The sequence below is a fragment of the Hoplias malabaricus genome, chromosome X2 (genome assembly GCF_029633855.1).
Source record: "Hoplias malabaricus isolate fHopMal1 chromosome X2, fHopMal1.hap1, whole genome shotgun sequence".
In the NCBI taxonomy this organism is placed as follows: Eukaryota; Metazoa; Chordata; class Actinopteri; order Characiformes; family Erythrinidae; genus Hoplias; species Hoplias malabaricus.
Window position 1 is genome coordinate 3,283,466 of NC_089819.1, and position 17,606 is coordinate 3,301,071.

The 17,606-nt window shown below is 37.9% G+C and overlaps 1 protein-coding gene across 1 annotated transcript in view; it reads left to right on the top strand.

The window, feature by feature from the left end:
- Positions 1 to 2,294: 2,294 nt before the first annotated feature.
- Positions 2,295 to 17,606, top strand: part of LOC136677105 (kinetochore-associated protein 1-like) — a 44,755-nt gene continuing 29,443 nt past the window's right edge. The window contains exons 1-17 of the mRNA XM_066654520.1: positions 2,295 to 2,694; positions 8,679 to 8,799; positions 8,892 to 9,007; positions 10,306 to 10,384; positions 11,006 to 11,083; positions 11,189 to 11,223; positions 11,381 to 11,491; positions 12,039 to 12,129; positions 12,450 to 12,502; positions 12,815 to 12,927; positions 13,184 to 13,235; positions 15,449 to 15,553; positions 15,676 to 15,719; positions 16,517 to 16,582; positions 16,685 to 16,760; positions 16,845 to 16,970; positions 17,205 to 17,371. Of these exons, the coding sequence (XP_066510617.1) occupies positions 2,566 to 2,694; positions 8,679 to 8,799; positions 8,892 to 9,007; positions 10,306 to 10,384; positions 11,006 to 11,083; positions 11,189 to 11,223; positions 11,381 to 11,491; positions 12,039 to 12,129; positions 12,450 to 12,502; positions 12,815 to 12,927; positions 13,184 to 13,235; positions 15,449 to 15,553; positions 15,676 to 15,719; positions 16,517 to 16,582; positions 16,685 to 16,760; positions 16,845 to 16,970; positions 17,205 to 17,371 (1,562 nt within the window). The 5' untranslated portion in view covers positions 2,295 to 2,565. The remainder of the gene's footprint in view (positions 2,695 to 8,678; positions 8,800 to 8,891; positions 9,008 to 10,305; positions 10,385 to 11,005; positions 11,084 to 11,188; positions 11,224 to 11,380; positions 11,492 to 12,038; positions 12,130 to 12,449; positions 12,503 to 12,814; positions 12,928 to 13,183; positions 13,236 to 15,448; positions 15,554 to 15,675; positions 15,720 to 16,516; positions 16,583 to 16,684; positions 16,761 to 16,844; positions 16,971 to 17,204; positions 17,372 to 17,606) is intronic.

A 17,606-nucleotide genomic window follows, 5' to 3' on the forward strand; every position in this document is an offset into this window, starting at 1 on the left:
ACACCCATGACAGGCCCAAAAAATCTTTTGGACATGGCATCCTTCGTTTTGTGAATTCCACAGTGGGAGCCTATAGCACTTGCATGGAATTCTGTAAATATCTGGTTGGCCTCTTCAGGACCAATGACAACTTTTCTTTGTCTTTTTGTACCATCTTTCATTTGTACCATCTCACATGAAAGAGCTGACCATCTATTTAAAAAAACAAGCAAATTATAGACACTATACACGAACGAAGCACAGAAATAAGGGTACTAATCCAAAAAGCGATTTGCATTGGGGGTGGGGGGTAAAACAATTAGATGGGCACAGTTTTAAATTGTGCAAACTGGTTAACGATGTATTATTTTCTATTAAATCCTATGAATGCCTTCATCTTAGCATGAATATGCCGTGAAAGTGGTGGATAATATTTTATAACTTAAAGTTCTTACCAACGAACTGAAAGGTGGAACACCGTCTCCGAATTACATATTTTTTGTTCTTTCGTAGCATTGGGCGGATAAACACCTCGTGATTAATAATTAACAATTTCGTGTGTAAATTGTAGGATCCATCCTGACGATTCTGACGCTGTTTTTTTCCTCCAAACACAGGCCAGCAAAGACTCACCAGCGAAGATTCACAAACAAATATTGTTAAAATATTGATGAGTTATTTCAATAAAACATAATACCTGACTTGTTTATGACAGGTGAACAGATCTGGACAGATGTTTTTTTTACCTGTCTAAAAGTGTTCCCCCTACAGAAATCTGTGTTTTTATATTCACTTACATTAATCCCTGTGCATTATTAATTAATAATGACTAAATATCTCACACACATCAGTACTAGATCACAAAAGGGATACTTTAAGGTGTTTATGACAGGGGAACAGATCTGGACTATTTCACCTGACTAAAATCCAGCCTCCTTTTTGTTTGTTTGTTTTATTTTATTTTAATGATAGTAATCCCTGAGTAAATGCCTATTACATAGTCGTGCATAAATGTTTCATTCACTCAATTAACATTTTAAAAATAATAAAATCGTATTTTACTGTCTCCATAAAATGTCTTTATTGTACTTAATAAAACACACAAATCATTCCTTTAGCTTTTTTAATTATATTAGACAAAAAATTATTAAGAAACGTCTGCATAAAACTTTTTTTTCAAAGCGGATTGTGTTATCCGTTACTTAGTACTTTTTGTTGTGTTTCGGCTTCCGTAGATGTCGCGCGTTCTCGCCTACTCAAGGAACATGAACTGGACGGGGAACTGAATCGGCCACGACACCTGTGTTACACCGAATTCTGTGACCGTCGAGTCCTGTGACCCGAGAGGGCGCTAATTCATGTCCAGCATAGGGGTCACAGTTTCTGACAGCTGCCGTCAGAATTTGTGACCCCACTGAATATTAATTATATAAATGTACTTAAATCGGAATGTTTGTAAGGTTTATAGGGAGATTCAGTTGGAGTCACAAATATAGCTATTCCAAAGCTATGAAGTAGCGCCCACTAGGGTCACAGAATTTGGTGTAACTCCGGTAACGCCGCAAGCGCGACCAAACTATAGAAGTATTTGGACACATAAACTTCTGACCGTTTAGTACAGGGTACGTCCCAAATTACTCTCTACTGCCTGTATAGTGCACTTCATAAGTCAAGGGGTTCAACGTTTAAATAAGGAATAACATTTGCAAGATATACATTTGCTGTCACCGCTACCCTGAAAAGGATGGAGAAGAAGAAGATGATGATGATGACGACATTTATCCAGCCATAGTTTGTACACCACTCAAATTTTTTAAGTATAATATTTGGACTTGTTTAGTGCACTATATATAATGGAACAAGGAGTCATTTGAGATTTGGACACAAACACTCCTAAATAGGATACACAAACCGGATAAAGATATGACGAAAACATGACGCAAGGAGAGTAAACATTTATTTTACTAATAAATATATATTAGTAAAATAATAAAAATAACGTCAATAATAAAAGTGTATAATAAAAACAGTGGCTCGAGGGAGGCGGAAATTGAGACTCGGTGCTAATTCCAAATTTCTCCCTACGCCCTCCGGAGTGCACTGAATGGTTCATGAAACCACTGTTTCTACACTCAGAGGGCATCACATGTCTATTATAAAGTTATTTACATTAATTCATAAGGTGTACGACCTCTCACTAGCACAGTGTGCACTATATTGGTGTAGAATCCATAGTCTAATGACCTACCTAGTGCACTATGTAGGGAGTAAGAGGGGATTTGAGCGGTGCACCCGATTACACGGGAAACGTTTAGATGGCGCCAAATGCGAGTTTAATATGGAGTCTGTAGTTGAATTGAATGTTTACTATATAAAAGCACAAAATATCCGCCTTTATTCTGTCGTAAAAGTGGACAATATATGCGCGAAGGGCTGCGAGTAGTTTTAAGTCTTTTGAATAAGGTCTAACGGGTTAGTTTTGCGACAAAATCGATTTAACTGACTGTTTTCATACAAAAGAGTATCACCGAGACCACTGACACTTCGCCAGAAAAGTCACGTATCAACCACGTTTCTAAAGTTTTAATGATGTGGAATAACGTCGAGCTTCTGATAAACGAGGACACGAACACGGTGCGTTTGTCCAGTGACTCGGAGCAGGGCAGCGCTCTTTATCAAGTGGACACTCTAGTGAGAATCTCTCCTTCTGAACAGGTACTTCATTATCATGCTAAGACTGAATGTTAAATGAACTAACGTTACGAGGCTGAATATCCTCACTGGAATTTCCTGTTCCATGTTGCAGCTGTTAGATGCTGAATTTTACAAATCGAAACGCTCGTCCTGGCTGCAGTACTTCTTTTTTGGACACACTGATAAATACAGGCTTGTGCGATGTGGATATTGTGGTAATAAATAGACTGTGTTAAATGACCGAGCCTAGTGAGCAGGATTTAATTCCAATCAAAGACAGTGAGGAGGATGAGCTTATATCTTATAATGAGGAGTGGGTTGGTGGTCGCTCTTGCAGACCCTATAGAAAGTTTCAAAACATTTAAACACATGGAACATCCATCCATTATCTGTAAGCGCTTATCCAGTTCAGGGTCGCGGGGGGTCCAGAGTCTACTTGGAATCATTGGGCGCAAGGCGGGAATACACCCTGGAGGGGGCGCCAGTCCTTCACAGGGCAACACACACACTCACATTCACTCACACCTACGGACACTTTCGAGTCGCCAATCCACCTGCAACGTGTGTTTTTGGACTGTGGGAGGAAACCGGAGCACCCGGAGGAAACCCACGCGGACACAGGGAGAACACACCACACTCCTCACAGACAGTCACCCGGAGGAAACCCACGCGGACACAGGGAGAACACACCACACTCCTCACAGAGAGTCACCCGGAGGAAACCCACGCAGACACAGAGAGAACACACCACACTCCTCACAGACAGTCACCCGGAGGAAACCCACGCAGACACAGAGAGAACACACCACACTCCTCACAGACAGTCACCCGGAGGAAACCCATGCAGACACGGGGAGAACACACCACACTCCTCACAGACAGTCACCCGGAGGAAACCCACGCGGACACGGGGAGAACACACCAAATCCTCACAGACAGTCACCCGGAGGAAACCCACGCGGACACAGGGAGAACACACCAAATCCTCACAGACAGTCACCCGGAGGAAACCCACACAGACACGGGGAGAACACACCACACTCCTCACAGACAGTCACCCGGAGGAAACCCACGCGGACACGGGGAGAACACACCAACTCCTCACAGACAGTCACCCGGAGGAAACCCACGCGGACACGGGGAGAACACACCACACTCCTCACAGACAGTCACCCGGAGGAAACCTACGCGGACACAGGGAGAACACACTAACTCCTCACAGACAGTCACCCGGAGGAAACCCACGCGGACACGGGGAGAACACACCAACTCCTCACAGACAGTCACCCGGAGGAAACCTACGCGGACACAGGGAGAACACACTAACTCCTCACAGACAGTCACCCGGAGGAAACCCACGCGGACACGGGGAGAACACACCAACTCCTCACAGACAGTCACCCGGAGGAAACCCACGCAGACACAGGGAGAACACACCAACTCCTCACAGACAGTCACCCGGAGGAAACCCACGCAGACACAGAGAGAACACACCACACTCCTCACAGACAGTCACCCGGAGGAAACCCACGCGGACACGGGGAGAACACACCAACTCCTCACAGACAGTCACCCGGAGGAAACCCACGCAGACACGGGGAGAACACACCACACTCCTCACAGACAGTCACCCGGAGCGGGAATCGAACCCACAACCTCCAGGCCCCTGGAGCTGTGTGACTGCGACACCACCTGCTGCGCCCACACATGGAACATAAATAATAGTATTTCGGAAATAATACTGACGCAGAAAATCACTCCTATAATAACATCAGCTGCAACTGTGAGAATTGCACTAAAGAACAGTACAATAATAATGTGAATATGGAAGGTGCTTATCAGTTAAACCTATTAACAGCAGAAGTTTCATATTATTGCAGTATCGGAGAAATAGCTTGATAAAAAGTAAACGTCTGAAGTGGCACAAGAAGGATGTGAGCTATTTACAGTTAATCGGAATAATAAACTTGTCAAATGCCTTAGATAATGTATACTTAAAGCTCCAGGAGCTATCGCTACACTCAGGAGTGACTTAATGCAGCAAAACTAGACAGAGGTGTATACAAACGATGATCAAAATAAGGCATATGAAGTTTTTTTTTTGCCAGCATTTATTGCGTTATATGGAAAAATGTATATGGTTATGTGGTCCTTTAAAATTATTAACAAGATAGATTAAATATGCAAACAAACCATGGATTTTGAAGCGGATAGCAAATGTATTTTAACAAAAAATACTATACAAGAAATTTCTTAAATTAAGGACAAAAGCAGAAAACAAATATAAGATATAGAAAAATCAACTAGTGTGAGATAAGGAAGATGTAAGAAGCAACATTATCAGACATTACTGGAGAGGTATATGAGTAGTACTCAAGAAATAAGGAGTGTGTTAAACAGCATTAAAAGGTCCTGGCAGGAAAGACAATCTAGATTACTTTGTAAAAAGAGGGCAATACAATTATAAATAAAACAAAAGAAATCACAAATTAATCGCTACTTTGTAAACATTGGGTACAGTTTAGCGAAAGATATTGGGGAGCTAAAAAATAAAGATGGTGTAAGTGAAGTTATTGTCAATAAAACCTCTCACTCCATTTTTGTTAGGGGAACTGAGGAAAAGGAAATGCTGGGTATGGTAAATAAATTTGAAAATAAAAAATCTACAGACTGGACTGAAATTGATATGTCATTGGTAAAAAAATACCATAGAATCTACAATGAAACCAGTTACACACATCTGCAGTCAGTCTTTTATTTCGTAATGAAATGAAAACAGAAAGTGTTTATTTTTTTAAATGTTGATGAATATGGCTTACAGCCAATGAAAACCCAAAAGTCATTATCTCAGAAAATTTGAAAAATCAACACAAAACAACTGCAAAGTTTTCCAAAGCCTTTAAAACAGTGCCTTAGTCTGCTTCAGTAGGCTACACAACCATGAGGACGATTGCTGACTTGACAGATGTCCAGAAGGCAGTCATTGACACCCCCCTGTTATATCCAAGCATATTAATGGAAAGTTGAGTGGAAGGAAAAAGTGTTTTAGAAACTGGTGCACAAGCAACAGTGATGACTGCAGCCTTGAAAGGGTTGTCAAGAAAAGGCCATTCAGAAAATTGGGGGAGATTCACAAGGAGTGGACTGCTGCTGGAGTCAGTGCTTCGAGAGTCACCAAACAGACGTATCCAGGACGTGGGCTACAACTGGTGTCAAGCCACTCGTGACCCAGAGACAACGTCAGTAGCGTCTTTACTTTGCCAAGGCAAAAAAAGTTTGGACTTCAGTGTGTGTGTGTTCACTGCCACAAATTTCATTGTAAGTTGTACAATGACATATAAGTGCACAGTACACGTTACGTTACTTGGAAATCAAGGTCCCAGAGTCTGGAGGAAGAGTGGAGAGGCACACAATCCAAGCTGCTTGAGTCTAGTGTGAAGTTTCCACAATCAGTGACGGTTTGTGGAACCGTGTCATCTGCTGGTGTTGGACCACTGTGTTTTATCAAGTCCAAAGTCAGCGCAGCCGTCTACCAGGAAATTTTAGAGCACTTCATGCTTCTCTCTCCTGACAAGCTTTATGGAGATGCAGATTTCATTTTCCAGCAGGATTTGGCACCTGTCCACACTGCCCAAAGTACCAATACCTGGTTTAATAACCACAGTATTACTGAGCTTGATTGGCCAGCAAACTCTCCTGATGGAAACACCATAGAGAATCTAGACCCCACAATGCAGACAAGCTGAAGGCTGCTGTCAAAGCAGCCTGGGCTTCTATAACACCTCAGCAGTGTCACAGGCTGATCCCCTCCATTCCACGCCACATTGATGCAGTAATTCATACAAAAGGAAACCATTTTTTTATTTTTTTATTGTTTTCTGAGATAATGGCTTTTGGGTTTTCATTGGCTCTAAGTCATATTCATCAACATTAAAAGAAATAAACTCTTGAAATAGATCACTCTGCTTGTAATGCAGCTGTATAATAAGAGTTTCACTTTTTGAATTGAATTGCTGAAATAAAATGTATTTTTTTGTTATTAATTTATTGAGATGCACCTGTATTTGGATACAGGCTTGATATGTTCATAAATAAACACAGTTTATTGAGTGATTCTCAGTATGGTTTAAGAGCAAATAGGTCCAATTCGAAGGCAGTGATGCGGCTGGTAGAGGAGATTTCCACTACAATAGATAATAAGGAGTATAACGTTGGGGTGTTTATAGACCTAAAAAAAAGCATTTGACACTATTGATCATGACTTACTAATGAATAAACTGACGAGATGTGGAATTAGAGGAGTAGCATACTCATGGCTCAAGAGTTACCTTGATGATAGATATCAATATGTACAAATAAACAATAACAAATCTGAACTAAAGGTCACGTGGAGTTCATATTGTACCTTGACATCTGTTGTTGAAATGTGTTTTATTTGCTGATAATACTAATTTAGATTGCTCTGGAAAAAGTTTGAACAACTTCTAAATACAGTGGAACAGGAACTAAAAATGTTTAAAAAATGGTTTAATACTAACAAGTTACTGAATTTGAGTAAATCAAAGTTTATAAAAATTTGGAAATCGACAAATCAAGAAAAATACTGATTAATGATGTTGAAATAGAGAGGGTCTATGAAAACACATTTCTAGGTGTCATAATAGATTATAAATTATGTTTGTAACAACACAAACAACATTAAAGCAATATTACATAAAAAACAATATTACATAAAACCAAGGAAATTCTAAATCAACGGTCACTCTATATACTGTATTGTGCTTTCAAAATCCCATACATGAAATACTGTGTGGAGTTGTGGGAAACACTTATAAACTTACAAATCGATCACATTATGAGCCAACAAATAAATAATTTATTAATTTAAAGGCCTTAAATTTCAGCAACTTAGTCAACCTTCATATACCATGGATATTGTGACCTTTGTTCCATCTAGAGGCTATTAATTTATTGTCACTTAGAAAATCAATAAGATAACTTATTCAGGGGTGTCCAAACATTGCATGAGACTGAAAACATTTTTTTATTTTATTTTAGGGGAAATCTGGATTGTGTATGGATAGAAGTGCGTGTGATATGTTATGAGCCTAATTCAGAAAGTTATAATTATCTTTGTTGAAATGTCAGCTTTCAAGTACCTGACATGCAGAGTTGTAAATTTTGCCAATGCGATGTACCACCTACATTGCCAGTAGGTACTGGCACCTATAAATGACTTTAAGTTCTCGGCTGCTCTGACACAGACATTTATTGTGATGTTAGCATGGGAACAGCTTGTAGTTTAGTGATCCGTGAACACAGTTACATTGAGCTATGTGCTAATATGGGATGCTATGTTTGTAACATTCCACTTGTTTGGCTTTAAGGTCTGTTTGCTAGCATGCAAGGCGCCGATGTTTTGCTAGCACATGGTCATTTAGGCACACTACGTTTAGGTAAGTGCTAGTTAAACGTAGGCTACTGCCAGATGTTCCACAGTGGAACATTTGCCACTGTCACGGAAAAAAAATAAATATATAATAATAATACATGAAAAATTCAATGCCACTGTCATCCAAACGGTACATGCAGATGCCTTTTTTCATGTAATTACTGCCTCTCCAAAATGTTCAACTCAGCAAATATATAGACAGTTTTCACTAAAATTAGCTAATAGAAAACCGCCATATTGAAAATCTTGTTTTGCATATATTTTGTTTATGATGCAGTGTTTTAAAATGGCACACAGATATTAACAGGGGTAGTCAGTTGATTTTTACTGGAGGGGATATTTTAAGGGGCAGATATTTATATATAATCATGACCAATACTTTTTGTTTACAATCCACCATTTGTTGACTAAATAAGTGTTCTTTCTATATACATAGACTATATACTACTATACATATGTATACTATATATCTTTTAATTATTTTTTAAATGTTGCACATTAATATAAGCCCTGCTTGAGTAACTAAATTAAACTTTTACTTTTTTTTTAATAGGTGCAGGCTAACCCCAGGATCTATGCCTCCAATAACCAAAACTGCTGCCTTGTTGTTGTGGATGCCACTGTGGTCCTCTTTGACCCAAGTTTCCAAACCATACTTGCTCACCTCTATTTTGGTAACCAAACATTTATACTCCTCATTATTGTTTTATCTGATAAGCTGTTATTTACAAATAAAATTATAAATGACCATCTGTGTTTTGTACAGACACTCCTGTGGATGCTGTGAGTGTTTGCCCTCAGGGGAGTTTTTTATTTGTCGGAGAGAGGAATGGCAACCTTCACATTATATATGTGCCCCTGAAAAAGACCATTTTGACCAAAGTAAGTTTTTGACATAGCTCTCAATTAATTAATGCTTATTAAACAGTTCTTATACACTGATAAATCATACCATTATGTCTAGCTCCTTGTTTCCACATTTACTGTCCTTTCTCTCAGCTCCACTGACTATACAAGAGCACTTTGCATTTCTTCTGTTGTCAATACCACTACAAAGCAGGTAAGATTTGAGTGGTGCGTTATCCTCAGCACTGCAGTGACACTGCTGTGGTGATGATGTGTTAATCAGCCATAAATGTGCTGCCCACAAGTAAATGGAGGGTGCTTTAACCTGGCCTCTCTGTCAGGATTCTGCCAGCTGCATTTTGTTTCACTATCTATAGATCTGCATGTATGCACTTCCATGTATCCTTTTGTACTGGCTCTGCTACTGGTTTGAAATTTGTATTTTATTATTAACATAAAATGGGTGGTACTGTGTTGCAGGAGCTGTCACACAGCTCCAGGGTCTTGGGGATGTGGGTTCAAGTCCCGCTCCGGATGACTGTCTGTGAGTTTGGTGTGTTGTCTGTGTGGGTTTCCTCTGAGTCCTCCGGTTTATGCCTACAGTCCAAAATGCATGTTGGTAGGTGGATTGGTGACTAAGTGTTCATGGGTGTGAATGTTTGTATGTGTCACTCGTGTATATGGACTGGCGCCCACTCCAGGGTGTGTTTATGCCTTGCACCCAGTGATTCAGGGAATGCTCTGGCCTCTCCGCGACCTGGACAAGCAGTTACTATTAGGTACTGGTCCAATGTCAATCAAAGATGGCCTCTGCCTACATGTCATGCCAAAAATCAGACTTGTGATTGTTCCTTTTGAGTGCCAGTCAAATTTCTGTTCATGCAGTAGTAGATGAATCTTGGCCATGTTAAGTAGCAAAAGGTACTGGACTCTCCGTAGAGACTCTGGCAATGCGAGTCTAGCGTCCTCTCTCTGTCCAGTCTATTAGACACGCCCACATTATTGGTCCACCTTGCAGATGTGAACTTTTTCAGTCCAGCAGTGACATTGATTGGTATAAAAACTTCAATGCCCCTGCTGTGTCTGAGCCACTTGGTCCAGCACAGCACACACACACTAAAACACCACAACAACCTCAGTGTCACTGAAGCTCTGAAAATGATCCACCACCCAAATCATACCTGCTCTGTGATAAATGCTCCTGTATGGTCAGTGAAGCTGAGAGAATGGATGATTATTGTAGATACAAGGAGGTGGTCATGATGCTTTGGTTGATTGGAATATAATGATTATATTTTTATATAATTTAAGAGAATTTAATGTTGTCTTATCAGACTCTGCAGCAGAACCTATCAGATGGCCATGAGACGACCTACAAGTGTCTAATTCTGCATGAAGCACTAAATAGTCCAGGTATATCCATTTGAAATCTGTTGTTTCAGGGACTTTCCCTTGTCCTGTAATAATTTGTTTTTAGATTAAAATCATATCTGGCCCATAGAATAAATGTCTCTTTTGACATTAGCGTTGTCAGAGTTAGAATCGGAGTAAAATAAGCAGATTTCTTAAGCAAAATTGTCTGATTTGGTGCTGTAAAACTTGTGGAGGGCTTGTGCAATGTTTTTTTCCTAGGCATTTTAGTGGTTTTATTACAGTTCTTAGCAATAAGCAAAATGTCATTATATACATTTCAGTCATTTTTATGACAGTTAAAAGCGCTGTATACAATTTCAATTCAGTAAGATTTTTGGGGAAAAAATCAGCAAATGTTTCCTCACTTATTGCTAGCTTCCTGTTCTGTTTGTGTGCTTGAAAAAGTCCAATACATATCCAGCCCTGGCTCTGCAAACGGGACACAGAGCTTCTAAAGGAGCACTGAAGATATTGGTGTTTTTGCTCTGCTGCAGAAATCAGTCATCAACATCGTCAGTCATCCAGTATCTCCAGAATTGTATACAGCGCCTTTTAAATTGTCAGCTAAAATCTCCTGGTTGTGACAAGCCTAGTTGTAAAATTACTTTTCCTGTGTTATAGGATTGTACCATCTCTTCGTTGTTGTCCATGATGGGTTCTTTCATGTATCTAGTCTTGCTTTGGAAAAGACACAGAAAGGTTTCTATGCATTTTTTTAAAACAAACATTCAGTACATATGGTTCATTTGAATGTGGCCTGGTGTTGCATTGCAAAGTTCATTTATTTTTCTTGTGTATCAATAGCGGTTGAAAATATGGATCTAGTCGCCTTAAATGAGGTTGGTAACTCTCATCATGAAATAGATTGTTTTTCATCCTCCAAATGTGTTCCTTATAGTCATATTTATTTTTAAATTTTTATTTATTTATTCATTTAGCTGAGCCTGTAAAACATTTTCAGTGTTTTTTTTTTTTTTTGTTTACCTTTTATTTCAGATTCAAAGCCACATTCACATGGACTTCTGCTCCACTAAAGAGATCTTCAGAGATGGTTGCATTTCAGCAGCATTGACCTGTTTTGGCAGTGAAATGCACATCATGATCGGAGTAATGCTTGCAGTTGTTTTTGGATCTCCCTGTATTTTTAGATGAGAAACCCCTCATGGAACGTGGAACAATGTGTTTGCGTCAGTGTGCCCTTGTCTTGTCTACAGAAAAAAACGATCCAAATTATTTACTTTTCAAAATGACCATTGAACATACTTGAAAGTTAATAACTAGGATATATATATATATATATATATATATATACACTAGTTACCCAATATATACAAAACATCATTAAAATATACATTTTGAAAATGTATTTTTGACCAAAATCATACATCTATACAATTTTCTCTGTGTTAACGATTGATTACTGATTTTATAAGTTTAAATTTTAAGCATGCAAGCTTACATTTTTGACACATCTGGTTCCTATAAACACCAGTATATTTCTCTAGAATGGTTAATTTCACCATGCACCACCATGAATAACTTTGTTAATATATCAGATATTTAATTATGAATTCTTTAATCGTGAAATTTGCCTAGACTTTAAATTTAACTCAACTTATTTCTTTTATTTTATTTAATCTTATTTCTTTGGTAGGCAAATGGTGAAAATATTCTTTCCCTTTGGTGCATGGGCCCTGATCAGAAGATGTCGCTTGGCAATGTTCTGGACTCAACTTTATTGCCTGGTAACATTACATGTTCTTTCCCTAAATAAATGAACACAATTAAATAAGTATCTTCACAGATATTTATTATATCTGAATATTTAATTAACAAAGTCAACATCTGCTTAGATAATTACTAGATGAAATTGACTTTTTTTTTAATCATGTTCCTTTATTGCATTAGTGTTTTGGTAATTGTTAGGTTTTTCAAGTATTGAAATCAGTTATATGACTGTCAAATATCTATATTTAATTGCCTTAAATTTTAAATCCCTGCAAAGGAATCTAATGTGATCAGTGAATACAGTAAATACTTTTCTTTGTTTGTCCCTGTGCCCCAGGTGTTAAAAAGATTCAAGTGGTGGAAAGCTTGATGTATGTGCTAAATGAAGAGGTGAGGAAATTTTAACGGGTTTCAGTAACATTAATAGACACACAATGTTTGAAGTTTTTAGACTACATGAATGCCTTGATTAATCAGAACCCCCACAAATATTTATCCCGTGGTTTTTAAAGTTTCTCACAGCATGCTGTTTTCTTCTTGGATATCATGATAAACTTTCTTTAAAGAAGAAAAAACAGTGGAAAGCCTGTTTCTTGGTTTTATGCTGTATTTTTTATTATTATTATTATTTTTGTTTCTGTGAATTCAAACTAAGCTCACTCATAAACCTAAGTCTACCTCTAATTCTCCCTTTGTTTTAAGGAAATGCTGAGTTTGTGGGACACTCATTCCATGGTCATGTTGTGCTGTTGGCCTAACCTCAACATTGTTGATTTCCTGCTTCTCACAGAGGGGGACTCTACCTCTAATGGAACGCAAGTGTCTCTTTATTACTTTAACTCAGTGTAACAGGTTGTATTTTTATCAGGTAAAATAAACAGTGTTCAGCAAAAAAAAAAAAACGTGTTATACCACTGGTGCTAAATTTGAATAATATTTTTAATAATAATAGTAATAATAAAATCATCAGGCTTATCTCTGTTAAGATGAAAGGTAACTATGGTAAATTAACTCATGTAGTTAATGTTTTTCTTGGACTGTTATTATGTTTACTAAATTGTTAAATTCCAGCCAAGAGGGCAGCCGCATGAAGATCATGACCTTGACTACTGTTGAGGGCAAGGTCTGTACCTTTCTATGACTGTGTTGATAAATATTCCCTTGTTTGTGTTTTTCTCTATATGGAACCAACTGTGTACACATTTAAAGATTTTCTTCCTCTTTTATTTTCTCTTAGTAATTTCTTCCAGTTTAAAATCGTTGCAAAATAAAGACTTTTCTTAATTTTTCTGGCTTTTAGAAAGTCATTCATGCATTATTTTCTTCTAGAATAGACTACTGTAATTCTTTTTTCAATCAGTGTCTTTTTTAACATTTGTACAGGGTGGGCCATTTATATGGATACATTAGTATATGGGAGGGGGGAAACTTTTCAAGATGGGTGGTGACCATGGCGGCCATTTTGAAGTCTGCCATTTTGGATCCAACTTTTTTTTTTTTCAATGGGAAAAGGGTCATGTGAAACTTATTGGGAATTTCACAAGAAAAAACAACGGTGTGCTTGGTTTTATCGTAACTTTATTCTTTCATGAGTTATTTTCAAGTTTCTGACCACTTATAAAATGTGTTCAAAGTGCTGCCCATTGTGTTGGATTGTCAATGCAACCCTCTTCCCCCACTCTTCACACACTGATAGCAACACCGCAGGAGAAATTCTAGCACAGGCTTCCAGTGTCCATAGTTTCAGGTGCTGCACATCTTGATGGTATGGGATGGTATATGGGGTACAAAGATAGTTGGGCCATTCTTCATCAGTGGAAACCTCAAGGCCACTGGATATGCGAAATTGCTACATGGTGATGTGTTTCCCTCTTTATGCACTGAAGCTGGCACGTTCCCTGAGTTTTTCCAGCAAGATGGTGCACCACCACATTATGGGTGTCAGGTCAGAACATTCCTAGATGAACAGGTTCCTGGAAAGTGGATTGCTCGTCGTGGGCCAGTTGAATGGCCCCAAAGGTCTCCCGATCTGATTCCCTTAGACTTTTAGCTTTGGGGTCATCTGAAGGCAATTGTCTATGCTGTGAAGATACGAGATGTGCAGCACCTGAAACTACGGATACTGGAAGCCTGGGCTAGCATTTCTTCTGCGGTGTTGCTATCAGTGTGTGAAGAGTGGGAGAAGAGGGTTGCATTGACAATCCAACACAATGGGCAGCACTTTGAACACATTTTATAAGTGGTCAGAAACTTGTAAATAACTCATGAAAGAATAAAGTTACGTTAAAACCAAGCACACCATTGTTTTTCTTGTGAAATTCCCAATAGGTTTGATGTGTCACATGACCCACTTCCCATTGAAAGAACAAAAGTTTGATCCAAAATAGCTGACTTCAAAATGACCACCGTGATCACCACCCATCTTGAAAATTTCCCAACTATTCCCATTTTATTAAGGTGTATCCATATAAATGGCCCACCCTGTAGTTAGTATAGATTGCTGCAGTTAGGTTACTGACCCGCACCAAGAAAAGAGGCCATATTACACCAGTCTTCACTTTGTTTCATTGGGTACAGTCCGGTGAAACATGTTGAGTAAAAGTTTTATTTGTTTTTAAAGCACTAAATGTCTAGCCCCCTCTTTGTTAGTTTGTTCATACCCTAAACCTCCTAGGTCTGATCTGAAACTTAAAGATGATTGTGCTTTTTTTTATGCTCCTGGATTGCAGAACAGTCTAACATCCAGTATTTGCCAAACCACTTGTGTCTGGTTTTTAAACCAGATCTAAAAACGTGCTGATATTGTGGGGGTTTTTTTATATAAAAAACCTGTGTTTTATTTCTTGTTACACATAAGCTTATTTGATTTATCTCTCTTAACTCCCTCCCTCCTCTTGTGATCTTACATGTTCTGCTTCTTGTTAGTCATCATCGTATGTGTTCTACTTTTTACTATGTACAGCAGTTTTATCAGCGTAAATTGTTTAAAGGGTGCTGTATATATACATCTTACTACTTGAATTTAAAGAACTATAAAAATGAAACTGCTTTATAGTTTGCTGTTCCTAAAAACATAACCTCAGCTAAGCAACAGTAGAAGAATTATAATCTTTAATAGTGGCCAATTATATTGGTAATTATGGGTGAAATTTGTCAGTAGACAATTTTATAAATCCCTGTTTGGGTAGGGAAAATCTTTGTCTTGTAGAATATTTAGATTGACATTAATATTTAGGCACAATAATAACTAGATTTTGTGATGACATGCATATAACTTGAATAGAAATGTATGCTCTTATACATGTATTATACTTGCATTGATTTCTTTGTTGTTAGCCTCACCTTCGGAAGCTTTTGGTTCAGTCTCTTCCAACTATGGATGTCCTCTACTCTCTTGAGGTGTCAGCACTGTCCTCACTGGTGCAGAAAACAATCAGCATGGTAAAACTAACACTGCAAACAAAATATTACTTATGTAGTCTTAGACCAAATGATTTTTTCCACATTAATAATATTGGCAAATGTTAACTGGGATTTGTTTCGTTGCATTTCCATACATTTAGGATGTCATCTATTTGCTGGAGGGTGTTACTGAAAATTTAAAGAGGTGAGATGAACACTGAGATTGATGCACTTTATTTATCACTTTTACAAATGCTTTATTTCCTTAGTTGTCCTTTCTGTATAAAGCAGATTTCATAGTGATATTATTTGCCTAATTCATAGATGCCAATCTCTGGTTAGACTTTCCTTGTTAACCTAGATTTATGTCATCATGCTGTCCATCACTGTTGGACAGTTATGTGACTATGAGTGGTTTATTTCTAAATGAATATAAAGATGATTAAACATGTAGATAGTAACGCATTTATAAAATATGTATAGTATATGTAATTAATCACAAAAAAGCAGATTTCAGTAGAGTATACACAGCAGCAGTGATTTTTTCCCCCACTGTCATAATTACAAATGATCATTTGTAATTTTTATTTTGTCTTTTACTTCTCACTGCATTATTTATTATTGTTTTACCCTGTTGTCCCCTGCTATTGTTGTACTATAAAGTGTCCTTGAGTATCCTGAATAGCACTTTTAAATAAAATGTATTATTATTATTATTTCTTTTTCTTTTCTTTTATTGAAAGTGTGTGCTTCATCCACATATTTGTTTAGCATCATAAGCGTCATAAATAAGGTTAATCTCAGATTAAGTATCGAAACCTGAGCTGACAGAGGTTGTTCACTTTGCTTTATCACAAACTAACTGTTATTGTCTTTATGGATTTTGTATAATTTAACCTTATTCAGGTACGTTGTGCTTTGGGGGACATGTTATGTATAATATAACAGAGCTTGTATTATCTGCTCACTAACTGATGAATATTTACTCTTCTTAATGCAAAGCCCTCCGGACGCATCAGCCTTTGGGTTAGTCCTGAGGTGCTTCACAGAAGCTTTACCAGAAAACAGGTGTGATCTCATATATTTTTTTGCTCTGTTTAATTCTAATAAGTTCTATTGTTATATATACATTATTTTTATTTGTATTGAAGCCTTAACTGTCATCTACAGGCTGAACAGGCTTCTGTACAAACATAAGTTTGAAGAAGCAGAGAAGTTTGCAATAGCTTTTGAGCTTGATGTTGAGGTAAAAGGGCTTTACATGTCACACTTTTGTCTTTAATGTTATGTATATTTAGTGGTACATGGAGTGGTTTTATTCTCTTTCTAGCTGGTGTACAAGGTAAAGTTGGACTTCCTGCTGGAGAAGCTAGCCTCAGTGGCAGTTAACGGACAAGGCCAGGATGTGTGGGCAGGCCTTGTTGAAGAGGCCAAGACAAACCTGATGAAGATTATGGTACAGTCTTATTTTAATTGTTTACACCTTCCAAAATTACAGAAGCACTTGTAATGAACATATAGAGAACATGTGTTTTTCCTCAAATGTGTTTAGCTGCATTACTTTGATATGTATTTATTTCAAATGACAACCTAAGTGTTTATACGTCTGTATTTTTGCAACATACCTTCTAATAGACTAGCCTTCTAACACATGCTTTAACTCTTGCCTATATATTATTTATATCTCCAGGATGAGCAGTATGTGGTGCAGTACTGTCTCAATGCTTTCTGGCCCACACTCAGTACGGCGGAGGAGATGCTGAACTATGCTGCAAACCGCTTCCCTTCATCACAAATTCAGTCAGCTTTGGCCAAACTTGCCACATACTGCAACCTCTATGGCTCAGACAACTTCAAGTAAGTTGAGTAATAACTATAATAAGCCGTTTCCTAGCCCAAACTTCACAGTTTTAAATAGCTTTGTTCTTAGATATTTGAGTATGAAAGTAATAACATCCAGAAAGGTGGAAAATGGGAAAACTTAGATTCAGAGATTTTTCTGTCACTCTAATCAGGAATTACAAAATGTAGGGATTCATTGAAGAAATCCAACCCAATGTGTCTAAGATGAATAATTGCCCACTCTCTCTCT